This window comes from Hippoglossus hippoglossus, chromosome 24 (assembly GCF_009819705.1).
Source record: "Hippoglossus hippoglossus isolate fHipHip1 chromosome 24, fHipHip1.pri, whole genome shotgun sequence".
Classification (NCBI taxonomy): domain Eukaryota; kingdom Metazoa; phylum Chordata; class Actinopteri; order Pleuronectiformes; family Pleuronectidae; genus Hippoglossus; species Hippoglossus hippoglossus.
In genome coordinates this window covers 5,664,479-5,686,151 of record NC_047174.1, presented here as the reverse complement: position 1 = coordinate 5,686,151, position 21,673 = coordinate 5,664,479, and the positions used below count along the sequence as shown (strand labels likewise).

The 21,673-nt window shown below is 41.2% G+C and overlaps 3 protein-coding genes across 4 annotated transcripts; all 3 read right to left on the bottom strand.

Annotated features, from left to right (window-relative positions):
- Positions 1-1,630: 1,630 nt before the first annotated feature.
- Positions 1,631-7,355, bottom strand: matn3a (matrilin 3a). 2 transcript variants are annotated; one of them, XM_034579221.1, is made up of 6 exons: positions 7,143-7,355; positions 3,989-4,564; positions 3,054-3,179; positions 2,546-2,647; positions 2,294-2,363; positions 1,631-2,187 (listed from the first exon to the last, which is right to left on the bottom strand). In XM_034579221.1, exons 1-5 carry the CDS (start codon positions 7,309-7,311, stop codon positions 2,308-2,310), a joined length of 1,029 nt encoding a protein of 342 aa, XP_034435112.1. In that variant the 5' UTR covers positions 7,312-7,355; the 3' UTR covers positions 1,631-2,187; positions 2,294-2,307. The 2 variants fall into 2 exon arrangements, with proteins under 2 accessions (XP_034435112.1, XP_034435111.1); XM_034579220.1 differs by having other exon boundaries at positions 1,631-2,164.
- A 1,062-nt stretch (positions 7,356-8,417) lies between these two features.
- laptm4a (lysosomal protein transmembrane 4 alpha) lies at positions 8,418-16,821 on the bottom strand. The gene is made up of 7 exons (XM_034579218.1): positions 16,550-16,821; positions 14,893-15,013; positions 11,938-12,014; positions 10,606-10,728; positions 9,890-9,985; positions 9,511-9,609; positions 8,418-8,954 (listed from the first exon to the last, which is right to left on the bottom strand). The coding sequence occupies exons 1-7, from the start codon at positions 16,676-16,678 to the stop codon at positions 8,880-8,882; spliced, it is 720 nt and encodes a 239-aa protein (XP_034435109.1). The 5' UTR covers positions 16,679-16,821; the 3' UTR covers positions 8,418-8,879.
- Positions 16,822-18,528: 1,707 nt separating this feature from the next.
- Positions 18,529-20,961, bottom strand: LOC117757972 (syndecan-1-like). The gene is made up of 4 exons (XM_034579217.1): positions 20,833-20,961; positions 19,398-19,476; positions 18,844-18,987; positions 18,529-18,738 (listed from the first exon to the last, which is right to left on the bottom strand). Exons 1-4 carry the CDS (start codon positions 20,896-20,898, stop codon positions 18,605-18,607), a joined length of 423 nt encoding a protein of 140 aa, XP_034435108.1. The 5' UTR covers positions 20,899-20,961; the 3' UTR covers positions 18,529-18,604.
- Positions 20,962-21,673: the final 712 nt, after the last annotated feature.

Below are 21,673 nucleotides of genomic sequence, written 5' to 3'. Positions count from 1 at the left end.
GTGTGTGACATTTTTGTGCAGATCCAAATCTGGATCAAGTGAATTTAAAATTGGTTTCATTAGGGAACAGTTGGGCCAAAAAACAAATTACATTTTCTCAGCTTACAGATATTTGTAGGACTGTTGATTGTAAGGATACAGAATAAAGCATTTAAATATATGTTCCTACTAAAAAAAATTATAAAACAAAGCACGTAAAGCATTTTTAAAAAATATTATTGAGGATTAAAGTTCATCCACATCTTCTGTAACTTCAGCAGGGACACGCTGCACCAGACTTCATGTGTCTTTCCCACTTCTCGAAGGTGTGCGAGTCCCATTCATCTTCTTCCACTGAAACACTGGTGGGCTCACCTCTGTGTGTGTGTGTGTGTGTGTGTGTGTGTGTGTGTGTGTGTGTGTGTGTGTGTGTGTGTGTGTGTGTGTGTGTGTGTGTGTGTGTGGTAACCATGAAAGCCAGAGCAGATAGCAAACAAACATAAAACAGCTGTGTGCTGAGAGGAAGGAGGGAGAAGATCCAAACCAGACTCAAGGTAAACGTTGGCGTGTTGACTCTCCGCCTCACTCAGACGTCGCAGACAGAGACGCTCTGTTGTCAGCTCTGTTCCAGCGCATTCCACAGGAAACACCACGAGGGCCTGTCTGTGGTTTTTCAAAGACATCGCTGAGGGGTTTTAAAAAGACCCGATGGTTATAACCAGGCACAACAACATATGGTGGTGTTACAAATAATCAAATTAACAGCTTTGTCATTGCTACAATTCAGATTTTATTCCAGCTGTATTTCATTTTTGACTGGAGATGTGTTTCTCTGAGTGAAAAGGGGTCAGAGGTCACAAAGTGATTTTCCCCTGACCCCAGAAACAGTTCCACGTTTTTTTAAGAGGTTGGGGTGAATTATGGCAGGTTGTTAATAGAAATGTCAAAGCTGCAGGAATATTTACTTTTCCATATTGACACAGAAATACATACATGTCACATGAATCTGCAGTTATATCACAGAGGCTGATATAAGGCCTCATTTATCTCCACACAGACACGTACGTCTGATTCTCCCACATGATTTATAGATCCTGTTGAAACCTGATCTTCAGTGAGGGTCACTGAAACCAATCTTTATAAAGATGCACTGTCAGGTGGTTTTTACTGTTGTATATCATAAGGTTTTTTTTTATTTTATCAGTTGGGTATTTATAAGACTCAAATGGTCCAAACTTTATCCTAACTCAAATTATTGATTCAAAATCATTTTTATGAGTTAAATGTTTATGCTTAATCTATTTATTTGTATTTCGAGTTGGTAGTTGATTTATTGAAATTTAAAAAGCACATAGGACGGCAATATTACTTAAAATGCCGTGTACAGTTTAAAGCTAGATTCCTTAAAGCCATATTTTTTATTATATTGTTTATTGTCAACATTTTTAAGCATTTGCCTTTTATTGTGTTTCTCCGTGCCTCTCTATATCATCAATTTCCACCCAAACTGAAATAATGTAATATTCACAGGCCGATAAGATTCACATGGAAAGATGCAAACATATAATAAAAGTTTTACTATCTCATAACACAAACATGTGATTTCACATATAATAGTGATTACTATAAAGACAAAAATTAATTTGTTTGATTCTTTTATTGTCCAATTTGTCCATTTTATTACATTTATAGATCTCATAGCATTCATACAACATATATGTTTGTTATAAAGAAAATGTGTAAAAATACATAAATGTAAGAAACTTTTCTGCCTCTGAGTAAACTGTAATTTCCTATTAAAATCGAATCACTACATTAATCACAATTAGACATTTCCACAAATAACCTCTATGTACAATATGCACAAACAGGACGTAAACCTTACATAATACAGTACAGGAGGAAAAACAAATATAATATTCATTTTCTTTGGTTATTTAGCATCACAGCATGTTCATACTGGTGTTAAGAGAAAATACAACATGTTGCTTTTATTGCAGTTTCAATACAGTTGATAAAAAATCCCAGATCAGTTGTGGATATTGTTGCTCGACAGTCGACAGCAGTAACACGAGGGAAACTTGAGGGATCCTGGTTTGGGAATCACAGCTTCACTCGACCTGTGGTTGTTGTAGTTACGGGATGGTGGACGACAGGAAGCAGAAGTCGGGGCTGATCTGTGGCTCTGACAGGAAACAACCCGGTTAGCTGCCATCGCACAAAGTAAATCACCAAGAGGTCAGACACTGAGGGGGGTGGGAGGTTTTTTTTAAACCATCAATCACCCCAAAATACTAAAGTTGTCAATGCCCACCTCTGTGTCCAGCTTCATGCACGGCCCACCGCGTTCTCCAGACGCTCTATTCTCCCAGACACATCCGCCAGTGAGGTCAGTCAAGGAAACGCATTTGAAAACACATGTAAAGGGGGAACGCAGGATGACGAATGGCGTTCATATAGCTCCATTAAACATACACAAGACACACTGTTACATTTCATTCCTATAACACCAGCGGAGTCTGCTTATAATAAAGCGTCTTCCACCTGAAACAACACGAAAGGATATGCTTGGCTGTGAGCTGCTGGATGGCCGCCTGCGTCTGCTTCTGGAAGGCCAGTCTGGACTCGCACTTACAGGGATCCACCGCCACCACCTCCACCTTCACCTCTTCACCTGGAGAAAGGAGTAGTTCACATCGGTGTAACAGATCACGCAGAGAGAGACAATAACATATACGATACCACCCACACCCACTTCCTACTGGGACGAGGTTCAAGAACACACTGAAGCCAAAATGAACACAGACGCACATTTTCCAAAGGGAATCAACCATCATTCATTTACAGAAACAACTGTCACAACAAAAAATAAGTTGTAGTTCTCTAAACAGTGAATAATAGAATCAGGGATTATACTTCTGTCAGTCACGGACTCCACTAACATGGAGGAGGCAGGGTTTACGACCCATACTGCAGCCAGCCACCGGGGGGCGATCAAGGCGATTTGGCTTCACTTTTAGAGCGCTGTCATATCGCCCATGTTTATATACAGAATCCACACAGGAAGCTCTTACGTTTCAGGGAACATGTTTTCATGTCAGCGTTCAGGATGTAACTGGCGCGACACTTGCAGTAATAGGAGACGTTGCTGTTGACACAAACGTGTTCGCACTCGTGTCCCGTGGCGCAGGAGTCCAGACCTGGAACGAGACGGGAGTCAGGGATGGCGCCAGGTTCATATGCAAGCAGGTTACTCTGAGATTTCTGATGACAAATGTAACTAAAATAAAGAATTGTTTTGTGTGATTGTATTTCTAAGCTTTTCTAAAGTGTTTGCACTTGACCACCTGACCACGCAACTTCACCTCATCTCTGTCAGATGTTAGGTTCACTGTGTGTGGGACGACACATGAAATCACAGAACCCTGAGGTACAACAGTTACATTTACAGCACGGATGAAGGGGACGAGACAAACATCAGACCGTGACACGGGAAAAGTTTACAGCAGAATCCAAATCTCAGATATATCCCAATATGGGAAATGTCTTTTTATGACAATGTAGTTCAAATTATTTCACATGCAACAAAGGGTATGTGCAGATATTTTCATGAAAACAATATAGTTAAAGTTCTTGAATCCTGTACATCAGTTCTATTACTGTATCCGCATATGAAAATTTAAAGCAATCCATAATGATGCTTTGGTTGTAAAACAAATAACTAATTAATTACCATGTACGATTTTTGCTCTGAAAGTTTAGGGCTGTGCGGCCCCAAGACTTTGCACAGGTTTAATCTCTGCAGCCACAAGCAGGTTCTAGTGCCGACATCTGCAGTCCATGTGGGGGTTGAGAGCATGCGCTGATTACATAGTTTACAATTCACCACAAACACTGTAAGTGATCCACAAAGTGAAACAAACCCCCTGAAGACTGTAGATGCCCCTTACAGGAACTAGAACCGGGGTTAATGGTGGGAAAAGGTCTCGCAGGCCCGTCTTTGTCCTACCACACAGGGTCTCCCTGAACTTGGAGGTGAGCTTCTCAATAACGCCGTATGTCTCCACGTAGAACACGTGGTCGTCCAGAGGGATGCTGGCCATCAGCCGCAGCGAGCGCATGTCTGCACGGTCCACCCCGACGGCGTAGATCTCGATGCCGGAGGCCCGCGCTGAAGCGGAGACTTCCTCCACCTGGTCTTGAGGTCTCCCGTCCGTCACAATGATGGCCACCTTGGAGATGTTCCCCGAGCGAGGCCGGGCTCCAGACTGCTCGGTGAAGGCCTCGTTCATTGCCGATTTGATGGCGAGGCCGGTCATGGTCCCTGCCGCCAAGGGCCCGATTCGGGAGATGGCTTTCTTCATGTCAGGTTTGTTGAAGTGGTCTTTGAGCAGGAACTCGATCTTGACGGTGCTGGCGTAGTTGACCACAGCCACTCTGGTGGCGTCTGGGCCCACGTCCAGAGTGTCCACCATGTCAGCCAGGAAGATCTTGACCTTCTCAAACTCACCAGGACGAACGCTGCGAGAGCTGTCGATGATGAAGACCAGGTCCAGGAGGCGGCTCCTGCACTGGGAGTCCGTCTCTGGTGATCAACCAAACCATGGCAGGAACAAGTCCAGTTAATACTCACAACCCAGTTCATCACTCAGACACATTTACGATTGTTCGTTGAACTTTCACAGAGACAAGAGTCAATACCCAAACACAGACGACTCAGCATGATGCACAACACACGAGGAACAACGAGACATTCTTGTGCATCACTGCAGCAGAGAAACGGAGTTCAGGTGAAATGATATAGCACCAGTGAGATACACTATCAATCATTTCAGCCTTTCAACAATCGAAGGCTTCTCATTGAAATGAATGAAAAGGATGTTTGATGTTTCACACATAGAAAGATGGGGACAGTGTTAGGATCCCTGCCTTTTACATACAGTTTGTTTACATGTCTGTGGTTCAACATCAGATCCTCTCAGCTCGTTCAGAAGAAAATAACACTTCAGTTCTATCTGCTTCTATATGTATTTTAGTTTTTAAATATTTGTTTCATAGGAGCCTCCTTATAGCTGATGTCAACACGTCAACATGGATGAATGGGATATAAAATATATGAGAATGAATGAAGTGATGGGAAAAAGACATTTAGTCTGATTATCATGTTACTTATTTTGTTTCCCACAATGAAAATACTGTATCACACAGTTCAAAATGAAATTTTTACAGTTTATTTGCTCTCTTTCAGAAATTTTGAGGAAAATGTAATCTCCATTCTCATGTCTGCACAGTAAAAATGGAGTGACACCCAACAGACGGTTAAAATAGCTTATCATAAAGTCTGTAAACGGGGGGGGGGGGGGGGGGGGGGGGGGGGGGGGGGGGGGGGGACAGTGAACTCTGTCTAAAGGCAACATGGGTAAAGTTAACTGACCCAAAAACATATAAAAATTGGGTCCTGACATTTTCCAGACTTTGCTTTTCAGTTAATGTCTGAAAACGTCTTTACTTAGCTGTAAAAGGTGTTTCCCCTTGTGTCTAGACTTTATGCTAAGCTAAGTCAATTATTTTGAGTTAAATTTAACTGAGAGACATGAAAATGGTTTCAATCTTCTCATCCAAGCCTCAGAGTGAAGATAATTACATGTGTTTCTAAACATGTCTGTTAATCCCTATACATTGTATGACGTGTTATTTGAAGTGGCTCTACTGGTCAAAGTGAAACGCAAATCAATGCATCGAGGAGCATTGATTTGTGTGGGGAAGCAAACCTGACTGGTAATATTCTACCTGTCTCCACAGGACTGACGGTGGCGATGAGGCCGCTGTGGGTACTGACCGGTAGCGTCACAGGAGCGGAGGTCTCCACTGTGGTCACCACCGCCGGCATGGTGGTTGTCAGCGGTGCCGCTGTGGTGGCTGGCAGAGTTGGCAGCACCGTTGGCTCTGGCACAGTTGGGAGTTGTACCACCGGTGTTGCTGGTACCGTGGGGTCTGACCTCGTGGGGCACGGACCTTTAAATTTGTAAGGAAACGGGCCTTTGACCCTGTGGTGTGGCTGGAAAGCTACAGGTGGAGATAAGCCTTTGTATATGTGGTGCATGTGCGGCGCCACCGGCCCTGAGAACCTGTGGTGATAGGGCGGCATGGGGATGGAGGGTCTGTGGTAAGTCACTGGTGGAGAGAGAGGAACAGGATGATACACAACCGGTGGAGGGATCCGTGGTGGCTGGTAGTGGTAGTGATACCCTCCTCTATACGTGTAATCACTTCTGTGAACTACAGGGTCACCAGAAAGGAAAAGTGATAGAGAACATTAGTAGGTTGGAGGACGGTGTAAGTGAAAGCACATATGATTAGTTAAAGCATGAGTGAACGTTCAGCCACATGGACGGTTTCACTTGTACTGAGCAGAGCTCCGGAAACCAACAGTCAAGAATTTAGATTTCATGCACGTCGTTCTCAAGAAAAGTACAAAATATTGTAGATAAAAGATGAAATATCTCATCTTACTTTTTTCTTTTTAATATCCAGAATTAACTGTCTGAACATTTCGTTAAAAAACTATTTGCATTATTTTTACCCAAGCAAATAATTACATGAGAGACTTCAATAAGTATAATGTGACTGGAGAGCAGATGTAAAATATAAGAAAGTACATTTATTCAAGTAGTTTTGAGAAACGTTTCTATTACTTCTTCTTCTTCACTTTATAATTCAACTTCACCACATTTCAGATGGAAATATTGAACTTTATGATGTATTGTAAATGAAACCACCAAACTATTTTGACATCATATTAAAATGGTGCTTACAGTATATTATAAATGTATCACACATTATAATATACTGTATAATAATAAGAACAGACATGTTTCTGCATTATGGGTCATTTCTGACAAAACTTTGCTTAAGTCAAATTTGAATGAAGAATATTTATAAAATCTCAAAGTAAATGAGTAAAAAGTACAAACTCCCTCTCTGAAATGTGGTGAAGAAATAGAATAAAACAGAAATACAAGTACTAAGACTTGAGTAAATGTACCTTCTTACTTTCCAACACTGGTATTTTTACACTTTTCTCTTGGTAATTTTACATTTCGTCCTCTAGTACTACAAATTGAAACAGGAAAAGTCATTTCAGAGGCCGGAGTAAAACTTACTTGCTGGATTCAGGGTCCTGGTCGGTGGTCGACCATTGTTTCTGGTCTGAGCGTAGCTCTGTGCAGCGACCACCTGAGGATCCACAGCACTGAGGTGATAAGTGGCCAGAACATCAGAGAGCAGCAGAGAGGTGCAGAACAACAGGCTCCACAGTGAATACTTCATCATGTCTGCAGATGCTCTGCTGCTGTGCGACCTGTGTCCGCTCTGTGTCTCAGCTCGTCGGGGGGGGGCTGACCTCCTCTGACCGCCTCCACATATGAGCGGCTCTGCAGGGCAACACCTCAAAATCTCCGCCCAATCCCAGAGTGGGACCCGACCTGCAGGCCACGGCGAACAACAGTATGTGGAGGACGGTGTGTCAACATTCACATAATCTGTCCTGAACTGCACAGTCCAGGAAGATTTATAAAAACTCTCTTACTGCTTCATTTTTCTATTCAAAACCAATTTCCTTATTGAGATCAGGATTGCAGCCTGGATTAAAAACATTTAAAAGCTCAATATTCCCAGTGACACTTAAAGGTGTTAAATCCAGAAACCAAAAAGCATTTCTTGGATTTTTTTCATATTTTGTCTACATTTTGAATCGCATTTTAGACTATATACAATAATATTCAATAATAATACTTGAAAGTATTTTCCATACATGTTAAAACATATATTTATTTGGTGTCTGTGATTAAAAAGTAGTACATTTTAAACATAGAGGCTAAAATCAAATATCCTCCGTTTGTGGGTTTTTAATTTTAGAAGTGATAAAGTGGCTCAACAGATAAATTTACTACACAATCAATAGAATACATTATACAAACACATTATGACATTAACAAAAAAGTCGAGTGGAGAAACAAATGTTCTGAAATGTTTATTGAAGTCAAATGTTTTATCACTAGGATTAAATCATATAACCAGTAAAGTAATGACGGGTTGTGATCGATAAGCATGCATCTACTAAATGTTCACAAGACTAGCGGTTTGCTCCAGTTGTGAGGGAGAGAAGCAGCGACACCGACCCGGAGACAGCGCCCCCTGCTGTCTCCGTCCCTCTCTCCCCGAGATTCAGCTGGAAAACTATTCACTAGCTTTGCTAACACATCAGGGTAATGAAAATGTCGGGTGGGTGCGGGGTCAGACGGTGAACTGAACCACAGCAAAGCTAAATAAATAACAGACAAAAAAGCTACAGACCAGTCAATAGACCGAGGTGGAATAGTCTAGATATTAATAATCAGGGAGAAAAGGTAACACAATTCAACAATAAGAGCTCTAATAAGTGGATTGTCATAATAATTTTTTTACTTTTTACACTTCATATATGAATCTATAGGTATGATGGTGCTGGATCGATGGGAGGATTTCAAGCAGTTACATTTTCACACGTATGCCTTTTACTACGACATTAAAAAGGCCGGAGAGAGAAAATGGGCTGGTAGCTTCCGTCGCCTTTCAATTCATCACATTCATCCATTCAGTCATTTGTTTGATTCACAGAAATCTTAATATCTCCCAACTTTTCTCCTCTCGCGCCTCCAGAGACAGAAACCCAGCGGAACAAAGCGTCTTCAGTGGCCGTACACGTACACAGCAGGTCGGGGGGGGGGGGTGGGTCAGGGGTGTTCAGAGAGGGTCAGTGAGGGAATGCAGGAATGCATATGATGAGTGTGTGTGTGTGTGTGTGTGTGCAAATGTGTGTGTGTGTGTGTGTGTGTTTTGGCAACAAATGGTGCTGGTGCTTAAGCGGGCATGTAAGGGGGAGGTGGTTCCTTCTCTGGCATCTTCATGGCCATCTCGTAAGTGGGCAGGATGTACTGGAGAAGAAAGAAGAAAGGAACACGTATTGGGCCGAAACAAGGTAACACACGTTATTAAAGTAAACTTAGTGACCTTGAAGAGAATTAGACGAAGACATTGTGGAAAATAGAGATTGATCAATGTTTCGCAAATTGTAAAGCTGAAGAAACAGCTTTACATGAAAAAAATGTAATATCTTTGTTTGTTTTTTCTCTTCAATGTCTAATGGGGCTTTGGAAATTGTGATGGAAATTGTTTTGCAATATTCTTCCATTTTATACAGTTAAAAAACATTGAGTTTATAATTTCAATACTTAAAAAGAAAGTGTTTAAACTGTAATTCTGAGTTTACTTCACAACAACATGAATCAGTTTAGTGTTTTTCCCCCCTGACTTGGTAAACTCTTAAAAACTTTATTCTATGAATTTCCTCTTGTGGCTTTTTGTGTCATTGTGTGGACATCACGCCACCTGGTGGCGTTACTTAAGCATTACATAATGCTGCATGTGTGTGGTGTATGTAACAAAATATGTTTGTGTTCAATCTGAGGGAATCACGGGAAGCGTTCATACCTGAGGGGGGGTCTCAAAGGCAGGGTACACAGCGATTTCTGGCATGTTCCTGTTGTTGATGTACTTGTAGCAGTTCCACACACAGTTGATCAAGTAAGCCTGAGAAACAAAAGAGTTGAATTGAGTCATTAAACCATCAGTAAACAGCTTCAATCCCCAAATCTAAAACCACAATATCTAATTTTGTTGATTTCTATAAGTTAATAACACAAGTTAAAGATACATTTGACAGCTCCTGTATTGAATTCACCTCTTTACTGAACACATCAGTTTTCTCACCTCACCATAGTTCATCTCCTTTTATATTAGCTCCATATCTGAAATGAACCTCCACACACTGAATAAACCGGGTTCAACTGTGAATAATTAACAGTTTCACCTTGAGGATGATGAGGAAGGCGAAGAAGACGAGTACGAAGAGCAGCAGGCAGCTGGAGTCCATAGAGAGGAGGTTGTCCTTGTACGGGAAGTCCGGCTGCGGAGGAAAAGAACAGACGATGTCAGAAAATCAATAGAACCTTTTCCTATTTTATTCAACTCGCATCACCATCAAGGCTACGGAATCAATAAGAAAGAACTTGATAATCTCCATTGGGTGTAGCTGGTGTAGCAGTTAAATAAAAATAATCGATATGCAAATTTGACTTTTTGATTTGGAATTAGACTCTAAAGTTTCACAGTAAAACTGGAATAACATTAGTCCATACTGCATCCGGTATTTTTGTAACAGGGTGTCAACAGCTATAAACCACAGACCGTTTAAGACCCTGTTTTGAAATAAAAACTTAACTTCCGATGGAAATACACAAAGTGAAAAATGTACTAGTTTTTCAAAGTAAATGCACTGTTAAACTTTACCCCAGTTCCACATGTTCATAAACTAGCTATCAGGCTGGGTAGAAAGAGATTTGTTTTAAACAGAAAAGTAACCAGAAACAGGCTAATGACGCAATACTAATGATATTTGTTAAAACAGAAAACAACGAGCACTATGTTATGTGACAAAACCTGTATTCCAGGATTCTCTGTGGTCATATGAACATGGGAGAGGAAGTGTGTGAGTGTGTCATGTGGGTGTGGACTGTGGCGTCTGACCAGCTGGTCCAGGTAGTCCTTGATCCTGGGCAGGTAGGTGAGAGAGCTGACGGCCACCAGGCAGCTCAGAGCGAAGTCAAACAGCTGGTAGCAGAAGAACGGGATGAGCCATCCGTCACGATGCTGAGGAAATCAGAAACATGTGGAAGGAAGTGACTCAGCAGTAAGAAATATCTGGTTGGGATTTTTTTTAAAGAACCACGTTGCGTTTTTTCAACCTTATTACTTAAACTTTCTCTGGAGAGTGTCCCTTCTGATCCGGCAGCTGAGGATAAACTCACAGCCTGAGCAGCAAGAAGTTTTTCATGCGAGTACAGAGAAGAAAAGTCTAACCTTTGTTTTCTTAGTGTCTAATTTGAGTTTTCTGCGATTAAAAAGAAAACAACTTGCCGGATTGAAAATATGCCGACATCAGACACATGCTCATCTATAAATGAATCATAGGTGATGACAACAGGATGTAAAAAAAATATTTAGTAAGCTCCCTAAATTGCAATGTGAAACTACCCAGATCAAATGTAGACAAAGACAAAAGACAAAAGACCTTTGTTCAAAATTGCAGATGTGAAAACGTACTTAGATGTGATTTGGGGTAAATACTGAAACAGGAAGAGAGAGAACTGTGGCTGTAAATGTGTCAAACTGTAAAATCTACACAGTGAAGGTTGAAAATCAGCAAAATGGTCCTTTTACTTTATCACATCACAGTAAACTCTACAGGCATTCTGGGTAATTTGTCTTAACACAAAACAAAATCTACTTTACTCTCCATTTCTACTTTATTCATCCAGGTACTGAATATGTTTGGGATTTCTGCTTGTGGTTCGAGGGGTAATTCACTGGGACACTAACACCAACAGCAGCGCCGCATGGGAGCATCTACCTGCACAGCTAAAGCATGAATAACCGACACACAGCGGACACAGCCGGCGTGTGTGTGTCATAATCTAACTGTGCAGTCATCCAAACTAGCAGCTTAATGCGGGTCCATGTGGAGAGGCTATCAAACCTGTCAGTGTTGATGCCATCAGGCGGGCCTGTGAGGTGAAGATGACAAGCAGTGAAAACACAGAAGTGTGTGCTACACCCCCACTGCTACAGGATTAGGCTAAAATAAACTGTAGTTAAGAAAAGAAAAAACACAGAAGCGATGCTTGGGCTTTTTTCCGGTTACGTCTTCCCTCTGGTGCTGCTACAACTGGAGGGAATTTAATCGTGCATATGTGGGGGGATTACGTATTTGCATGAGAAACTGTGACGATACTTTAAATCAAGTTCGTGCTGTAAAAAGAGAGATTATGAGAAGCCACCGTATCTACAGTGCAGACTTACGGTAATGGCCCCGTACACCATCATGGCACTGATGGTGAGCATCAGCAGAGAGATGGCAAATCCAACACAGGCGTTCTCTGTGTGAGACAAACAGAGAACAAATGCAGTTTCCAAACACAAGCGTAGATTTGTTAATACTTCATTACAGCTGTCTCTGTGTGGGGAGTTTCTGATGAGTGGATATTTGCTTTGAGGCAGATGTGCTTTGCATACAAGTCAACACTCTCCAGGGCATCTCTCCTTCCAGCCAGCCTTGTTTCTAAAGCACGACTCTGGGAAGCATTAAGCCTCTCGCTCGACGCAGCCATGAAACTCAGACTGTGGTAATTAAAAGGCCCACATTTCATATCCTCTTTTCTCTCCATCACTCACTCTCTCTAACTGCTCTGCCTGTTGCGCTGGCGTTATTGAGAAAAACCACTTGGGCAATGCTGTTGAGACAGAATGTTCTGTATTTCAGTAGCTCAAGCTGAGTGAGCTGTATGAACGTGTCAGAGACCGAAAAATAAAACTGGGTTAAACTCTGATATCCGTCAAATTGTGAATCCTGAACTAACTAACTAACGTAGATGAAAACAATCTCCTTGGCAGAAGTAATGAAGAGGCCCCTGTATGTTGGGGTTGATATAAATAAGTACTAAAAACTAGTGGTGCACCGATGTATCGGCCGTATATCGGTAGAGGCCGATATTCGCCTCGTTTACTGCTATCGGCGTATCGGTAATAAACTTGACTTTCACCGATAACATTGGCCGATGTTCATTGGTATGTTTTCTGCAGCCTGCCAATCTGGCATCCAGATTATGGTACACTGACGCCGGGTTTACACCGGGCGCTGAAGCGCCGCGCCGCCCCAAGGAAAGCCAGGCGCCTCCCATCCACCCCCCTGTTAAACCTGTGTACGGTTCACATGGGCTGCGATGCGCCGCGCTGCGCCAGCGCCCTTCACCGATGGTTTCGGCGTGCGAGCGAGCGTATCGCGCCAGGAAACAGACTGAAAAATGATTTTAAACGATATAAATGACATATTTTATATGATATAAATGATAAAATATGCATCCCATACTTTGTATTCCCCTTCTGTTGTCCTGGAGTTTTAATTTTCCCAATTTTCCCAATCACATAATTAAATGTCCCCCTCTGCCCATCCAATACAGCCACACAAGCATATGACTGCTTGTGTGGCTATATAGATAAAAAGAGAGAGGGGGGGGGCTAAAGGCTTGCTTGGAGAATACGTCATTTACCCCCGACACCCGACATTGAACGGGTTACATACAACAACAAGCGGAGAATCGCGGGCTGACCGGCGCGGAGAAATGCGGGTCCGGTGTGCACATGCGCAACAGGTACTACATACAAACAGCAGAGACAATGTCGGCAGCGTCGGCTGTGTGGGATTTCTTCACTGTCTCAGAGAAAGATCGCCGTTTAGCAATTTGCAAGACATGTTCAGCTGACATTTCAAGAGGGGGTAATACCACCAAGGATTTCAACACCACAAATCTGAAGGCTCATTTGAAAAGCAGACACATTGATGAATACAATGATTTCCTGAAAGCTGATAAGAAGCGGCAAGATGCACTGGCTATAATAAACAAATATTGGTATGGGTATCGGCTATCGGCTAGATTGTTGTTTTAAGTATCGGTATCGGCCAAGAATTTCCATATCGGTGCATCCCTACTAAAAACATATTTTTCATCAATTTCCAATACTGATTATTTTTTTGAAAAGGGCTCCAACTAAAGATTATTATCAAATAATCTTCTGATTATTTTATTGATTAATTGATTTCATGGTTTTGCCAATAAAATGTCAGATAATGTCGGAAAAAAACACTTTCATAAGATCAAATTTAGTTAAAGATGATGTCTACAAAATGCCTGTCTTGTCCAAATCAACCCAACGATTTTTCATTGACAATCACACATTTTAACCGGAGCATCGACCATTTTCACGTTCTCTCTATCAACCTGGATTGTGGTGTGGTGCAGCCTGATGAAGCTGCTCTCAGAACCAGTAGTAATGACCACTGAACCAGTGTCTCTGCAGCCTGTGGACATCCTCCACTGATCTGTGGGAATGTCGACCCACTGCGCTTGTTTCCCTTCGTACTTTGCTTAATTACTGTTTGAGAGAAACGAAGAGGCCGACCAACAAAACCACCCCCAGCTAGAACGAAAGGAACCCAAACGCACACATGCATGCACACACAAACACGCAGACACACACACACACCTATGACAAACCTAAATCCTTGAGGAAAGACAAAGGAACGACAACAGTGGAATGAGACTAACAACAACATTTTCAGACTGCGTGTAAACATCACAGCGGTGCACTGTTGTCTCTCCGTGACTTGTTTTGTTTAGCAGTCAGTGGGGAGTTGTTGTGCTCCCTGTGGATGATGAATCACATGTTCAATCTCGGCATAACAGCAGCCCATGAGTTAGTGAAAGGGCCTAAAGAGGAACGCAGCCACGCACGGAAAACTCCAGCCGAGGAAAATATCTATTCAGTGATATTTTAATGGACAATTCACCATCAGCATCATCAGCTCCATCAGGACACAGAGGAATTTTAAGCACCAACAAAACGTGAGATGTGTTTGATTAAATTAAAGCTGCAATGAACGATTACAAGAGATTAGTCGGTCAATTAAATAATTTGCTCAATGAAAAACCAGTAAATAGTGAAAAATCCACCCTTTAGTCCTTGTTGGCATAATCTAATGTATTGTTTTTTCCAAATAACAGAACACAGCACTGAGGAAAAACAAGAAATATTCACAAAGGAGAAGTGAAAATGCTTAAAAAATGTTTTGAGTGAATAATTGATTGCAAAACTAGTTACAAGTTCATTTTCTATTAGTCACCTAACAGATGAGGCTCTGGTGTAAATGCGTGATAAAGTGAATAAACAGTTTTAACAATGCAGTTTGTTAGCCCTTACCAGACATCCTGTTGGAGGCAAAGTAATGGTCGATGACCTCATATTGCAGGTCGATGGTGGGAACATTCTCCGGGTGGGTCACAGCTACGGTCAGCAGGATACCCATCAACAGGTTGACCACCTGAGGAGAGTGGGGAGGGAAACGATTAATGGTTTTAAAGAACACTGGCATCTGTGACCTGTTTAAAAGAAAAATAAACTTTTATTTTGTAGGAAATGTTGTAATATGTATTTAATTTGAAGTTCCAGCAAGTCACAAGAATTAACCGGAATAACTTTTTGAGAAGTGAAACCATTTAAAGAAATGATTTAAAGTTGATTTAATTCATTGAGCCTTTTTCTTTCATAACGTCCGCAGCAAACCAGAGCTCGAACTGGTCTCTGTGTGTTAATTTCCCCTCTGTACTATCGATAATGCCAAAATTAATAATTATAAAAATAAAGTAACAACATTAGGAGCAATACTAATCGGTGTAGTAAAATATGGATCCTACGTCTGCGTTTACGCTTGTGGTGATGTATTTGAATATGATAGAACTTTCTCAACTTTCCAATTTACTTACATCCGCACGTTTTTTCAAGCGGTTTGATTTGTAGGTGGCGTCCGATACTCATCCATCTAAACACTGATCATAAAAGTATTCAGGAATAGTTGTTTTCTTGGGACACGACTTGTGTGTGATCATTTTCCCACAACATAAAATAATTGTAAGCCTCTGGTGCGATGATGATTATTCACCTGTTACAGTAGCCGCCACCATTTGAAACATTTGACTCTTTCTATGTCAGTCTGGTTCCTTTGTGGCTGATCATGTGGCTTTGGTGTCAACAGTGTAAACAAAGTGAGGGGGGGGGGGTCACTGGGAAAACTGGTTTTCAGTGGAACTAGGGGAACGTGGCTCACGTGTTTTGTGTCAGACACAGTCCAACTGGAAATAAATAAATAAAAACTCAGTGGGGGGATTTTAAAAACGCAACACAAAGCAGACACATCTGCTGTGCGATCTGTGACGTGAGGAAATGAGAAGCAGATTAACCCAGATGTGGTTTCGCGGAGCTGCGGGGACAAGATGTGCTGATGACAGCGAACTGTGCCCGGAAATCCCCCCGCAGTCACAATCACAAACTACCGAGACATTAAACAAGAGGAATATCTGCTTCCAGTTCGTAGGGATTCACGTAACCGCGGATTATTCACAGGGACAAACTTCTGTTGTGATTTGTTAGCATGCCAGCCCGAGGTGGGCTAGCTCGAGTGTTATCCGAGCTAAATGTCGTGTGTTTGCTTCGAGGGTCTCTCCAGCTGAGAGTTGGTGAATAACACGTGTCAGGTGACAGCTTCACTTCCAACCTGTCATGTTTTCATGTGAGAACAACCAGAAGAATTAACATAAACCCGATGGGTTGGCAGGCTAACGCTAATGCTAACGCGCCGTTAACTCGCCACGTATTCACGGTGTAAAACGGCGATAAAGTAGCAAATAGCTAACGCTGGACTTTCTGATAATAATCATAAACATATCCGGGAAGCAGTCAACGCGACCTGGTTGACCTTCATCTCACAAGTTGCTCGTTTGGCGAAGTTGACAACAAACTGGCTGTTGGCGCTAGCCCCCGTTAGCATGCTAGCGACCGCTCCGTCGCCCATTTTACGCACCATGTACCATGTCCCCAGGATGATGGTCCCCGTCCGGACGTGGCAGCATCCGCAGCACCGGGTGGTGTACAGCCGGTCGCGACTGGGCTTGAAGTGATGCATGTCCTCCACCAGTGTCGGGAGAAACATCGGGAGAGTCGCGGGTCGACAGCCAGAGAGAAGAGCCTCGCAGCGGGGGGAAACCGTGACGAGCGAACGGACTCGCAGAAACGCCCACAACTTTCAGCCGCTGCCACCGCGAGGAGCTGCGAGACGGCGCCGATCAAAACAAACCCTGTGACGGGGAGGAAGAGGCTGGACCACCGCTCCGGAGGGTGGAGGTGGGGGGATTCCACCAATGGAGGGGGTATGGTACAATTAATAATAATAATAATAATAATAATAATAATAATAATAATAATAATAACAATAATAACAACAATAATAATAATGTTAATTGTATAATGCAAGTTTTATTATAAATGTCAATATTTGTATATTAACATGTATAATAGTAATAGGATATACTACATTCTTCTTCTTATTATATATTTTTGATTGATAATATGGTTGGTCTATTTTTGTCTGTAAAATAACATGATTACAATCAAGTGTTATTCTCCATAACAGACACAGGCCAGTGATGTGTGAGGAGTTAACCCCTTGTTTTAAGGAAGAAGTAAGAACTTCAGCTCCTGGAAGATTTGGAGCAACTACAACCAGATTCAGTTTCATCTCCCCCGGGGCCCCGAGTTGAAGAACGGCTGATTAGGTTGGTCAGAAACCCCCCCCCCCCCCCCCCCCCCCCCCCCCCCCCCCCCCAGACAGGGCAGCTGTCTGCTTGAAGCTTCACAAGAGGTTTGTGTGAAGACTAGAATGTCTAATTGTGTGTGTTTGATGTTCCTGTGCGTGGTGACACAGTGACCTTGACATCATTTCAAATGTTTATTAAATAACTTTTCACCATTACTGCTACATTTAATCACTTTATAGACAGAAGGTCCCTCAGTTAAATCTAGTTATTACAGTTTATGTTGTATTTACATGGCGGATTTCAATAAATAATTTTGCACTAAATCAAGTTACTCAATCTTAATAATTACTAATTCATACAAACTAATACACACTGTGCAGTCTACTCGATTAAAAGTTATATCACAAATTTATTAGCAATTATACAATACAAAAATATTAAATATTTTATGGCAGATACAGAGCATTGGTCAACATGTGATACATTACAGCATCTAATTATCATCACCTCATTGTAAACAATATTTTATACACAACGTTATATAAGTTTCCCTGGATTCAAAGTGATATTTCAGTAATTGAGGTTTCCCCCCTTGACACAGTGGGTCGAATAGTTTCGGTAAAACCAGCGCTGTAGCCAGGATCCCAGAAACACTCGTCCTTCATTTATCACAACTGCAGCTTTGAGAGGCAAGATATCAACAGGTCCTTCAGCAGATCAGACTTTGGTGTTTTAACATTGTTTATAATATAAACAACAGAATGACAGTGAACGAACAAACTCAACACCAGGAACCCTGAACTCAAGCAGATACGTGGAATATTTATTATTATCCCTTATTCTATTATTTACACCTGTGCTGTTTCCTATTATGACATGTCAAAATGTCATTTCCTGACAAATGTGACTCGAGGTCTTATCATTTTAAGTTAAAGTGCTACATAAATGTGTGCTGATAGATAAATAATAAAAGATTCGAACAAAGCAATAGTTTTTAACGGTCACTATTGGACTAGTAAGATTATTCCCAGCATACGATTTCCACAAATAAAATGTTTGCAAAACATAATATCTCTTAAAATACAAAAGAAACGGCCTCATTGGCAGCTGCAGCAGTTTCTTAATAAAAGACACCAAACATAAAAGTAATTTAGTCTTAGAAGACAATTCTTCTTATGTTACCCTATCAATAAATAAAATGCCAATACACAGCGGATACATTTGCATTCTGCACCCCCACTCTCTCCGCCAAACACCTGAGGACAGAATACATTTGCTGTAGCTGCAATATCAGTGAGATAGTTTATCAAAAGTGCGGAGAGTTAATCATCTTCTTCCCGGTGGGTCTGCTGGCCCTGAAAGTATCCTACATTATCTTTGTTGCGCCACCTGTATATTAATATTGCCATCAGTATCACTGCCAGTACCAGCCCCGTTACTCCTCCTGCGATAATGCCTGTGGACATAAATCACTGAGTTAGAATAACTGGAGCAGCTGAATGGAATGCAGCCGTCGTTCATTTCATTATTTACAGCTTCTGCATAAAATGGTGCAAAGTACCTCCAACGATCTGTTGGTTCTCCAAGAAGCTCTTGCTGTTTGACACGATAACGTATCCTGACCTCACGTCGCTGTCAGACCACAGAGGTCTGTTGAAGGTCCGCTCTTTGCTGCCGGGACGACCCATGACGTCGCCAACCTCACCTGATGAGACCGCAAACAGCGAGCATGAAGCGTATGCAAGTAGTTTTGGAAATAATAATGAGATTCATCACAGGCAAAGTGCATCATGATCATAGACTGTGTATAAAGATGGACGTGCCACTTATACACATGTTTGACCAATCACGTGTCAGACTTAGCTATAAACTTGACATTTCACATGGTTTCTTTATCATCTAATAACTAATTAAAACCAAAGTTGATGTGGAAATATCCCATCCACTCAGGGTTCATTACATTACATTACTATTTTATTTTATATTATATGATTTCAAATATCATGATAAAAAAAACTAACAGCAGTAGCCATTATGTTTAGGACGTTTTTTATTATTCTTTATAACTAGTTTGACAATTTTAAAGCAAGTATACAAAGGATCACAAAGGATTACCGTGCTCTGACCCATCCCCTGAACCAGACGTGCTCAGGTCATAGCCTGATCCCTCCGAGTCTTCAGGAGGTGTGGCAATCTGATTTCAGAGAGAACAAGGATATTTTAACTCAAGAAAGACATCTGAACAATAGCCCCACCTGTGCTGCTTCCTGCCCTGTGGTTAGGACACGTGAAAACAGACGAGATGCGATGGAAGCTTATCAACGTTGTTTCCTTGACGAAGTAATAAAGATCTGAATCACGTACTAGATACAAAGTCCCATTGAGGAGTCACACTCCCAACAACAGGCTGTAGCTGAACGACTGACGCAGGTGATCTCTGTTATCACCAGTAAAAAAGACATGAGTAGAATTTATAGCTCCAATTAAAGTGATGATGGGCCTCCACCCGTTTGACAAAGAAGCAAAGGAGCAAGAGCACAGAGGTTATTGGGAGCAGCAATTTGAACAGAATATATACAGCAAAGATATCCATCTGGTGATGCTATCCATGACCTGGGCTGTGGGGTGCCCCTTCAATTCATGTGCCCACTCCAGTTATTTAATAATCTCCTTTATATATATATATATATATATATGTATATATATATGACAAAGTAATTAAAGGTGTATTAAACCATCCATAGCTGTGTGGGTGCGACAGGCCGCTGCTCTGTCTGAATAAAGTCTCTCTATCCATCTTTCTATCTAATAAAATATATACAAAATAACTGGTTTTCTGCTCCTCTAATGTAAAGGATTTCTACTGAGCCCAAACTGAGCAGAAGTAAAATCAACTAGATTGGACGTGTGATGTCCTCTGCTTGAATATATCCTCAGTTCTCTTTATTCTATTATTCATATCTTCTTCGTGAGTAGAAAGTAATGAATATATTAAATTGTCTGCATACAATACGTAGGCTTAATGTAAATAATAATTATTAATTTAAAGAAAATGATGAATATATTTAATTCTCTACATACAACTTTGTCTAAAGTTAATTTACTATTATTAATTAATAAAGTAATAATTACTATAATAAATTACCTGCATAGAACACTTCCTCTAAAGTTTATTAGCTATTATTAATTTATAGAAAATACTGAATACACTCAGGTGTTTTCAGTCAAGTTAATGAATGAATATCTTTAAATCTCAGTATCATGTTTGTCATGAATGTTTCAAAGAGGATTCCTGGAGTGACTCAGACACTCAGACGCTCAGAGTAAAACTCGACGACTGTACTTTTCAGTATTAAACACAAATCAGACGTTTCACACTTTAACAACAAACAGCATCAAACTACAAGTTTTATTTAAAAAAACAGTCTCGTGTTGACGCGCCTCGCCTCGCGTTGTGTTAACACCAGGAAGTGATCGCGGTGACGTCTCCCGTCTCCGTGAAAAACACACTGGATTCAAAACTAAACAACTAACAAATAAATCAACTCACCGACGTCCTGAGCAGAAGAGCTGAGACCAGAGTGAAGAGAAGAGCCGCGGTGAGAGTCCTGCTCATGTTTCAGGTGAGTTAGTTCTCTCACACACACACACCTCACACATTCAGATGTCTTCAATCCTCCACTCCCTACTGATGACACACAGACAAACACACACAGACACACACGCACACCCCCCGCCCATCTATCGACTGTCACACCTACAGGTGTTGACTATCCAAACATCTTTGTTCACAAGTGACTTTAGCTATTTTACAAGGTCATCCCATTATTATTTTTTGTTTATTTTTAAGTTGATTATGCTGCTCTAGGGGGTATTCTATCGATTATCCCATCGAGGCATTTTATGGGTTTAGTTGTGTTTCATTTATTTAAAACATTGTTTTCTTTATTCTGTTCTTTTCAATGGTTCGGATTTTATGAATGCATTTCAAGTATTTTTTTTCCTTGTACACGTTCGAGCTCCACACATTCAAACCAACTTTGTTGATATGGCAATAAAATAATGAATCTTAATGCCCGGTATATTAAATTATTACTAATATTTTACTGTTGAAGGTTAAACTAATTGCATTTTTATATTTGTCTGCTCAAACCTTCAACAGTGCTTCTTTATTTAATAGGATATACATGTTTTGTTTTACATGGCACATCTCCACCAAGGCTGAACAATCCTACACATGATTGTCTAGCTCTTATTAACTGTTAAAGTAAATGAAAACGCTGTATTTGCACTTAATCTGCATTCCCACCCAGTTTAATGGGTTCATCCCTCCACCGACTTTAGTGAAAATTAGTTTAGTAGTTTTTAAGGTAATCCTGCTTAATTAAAAA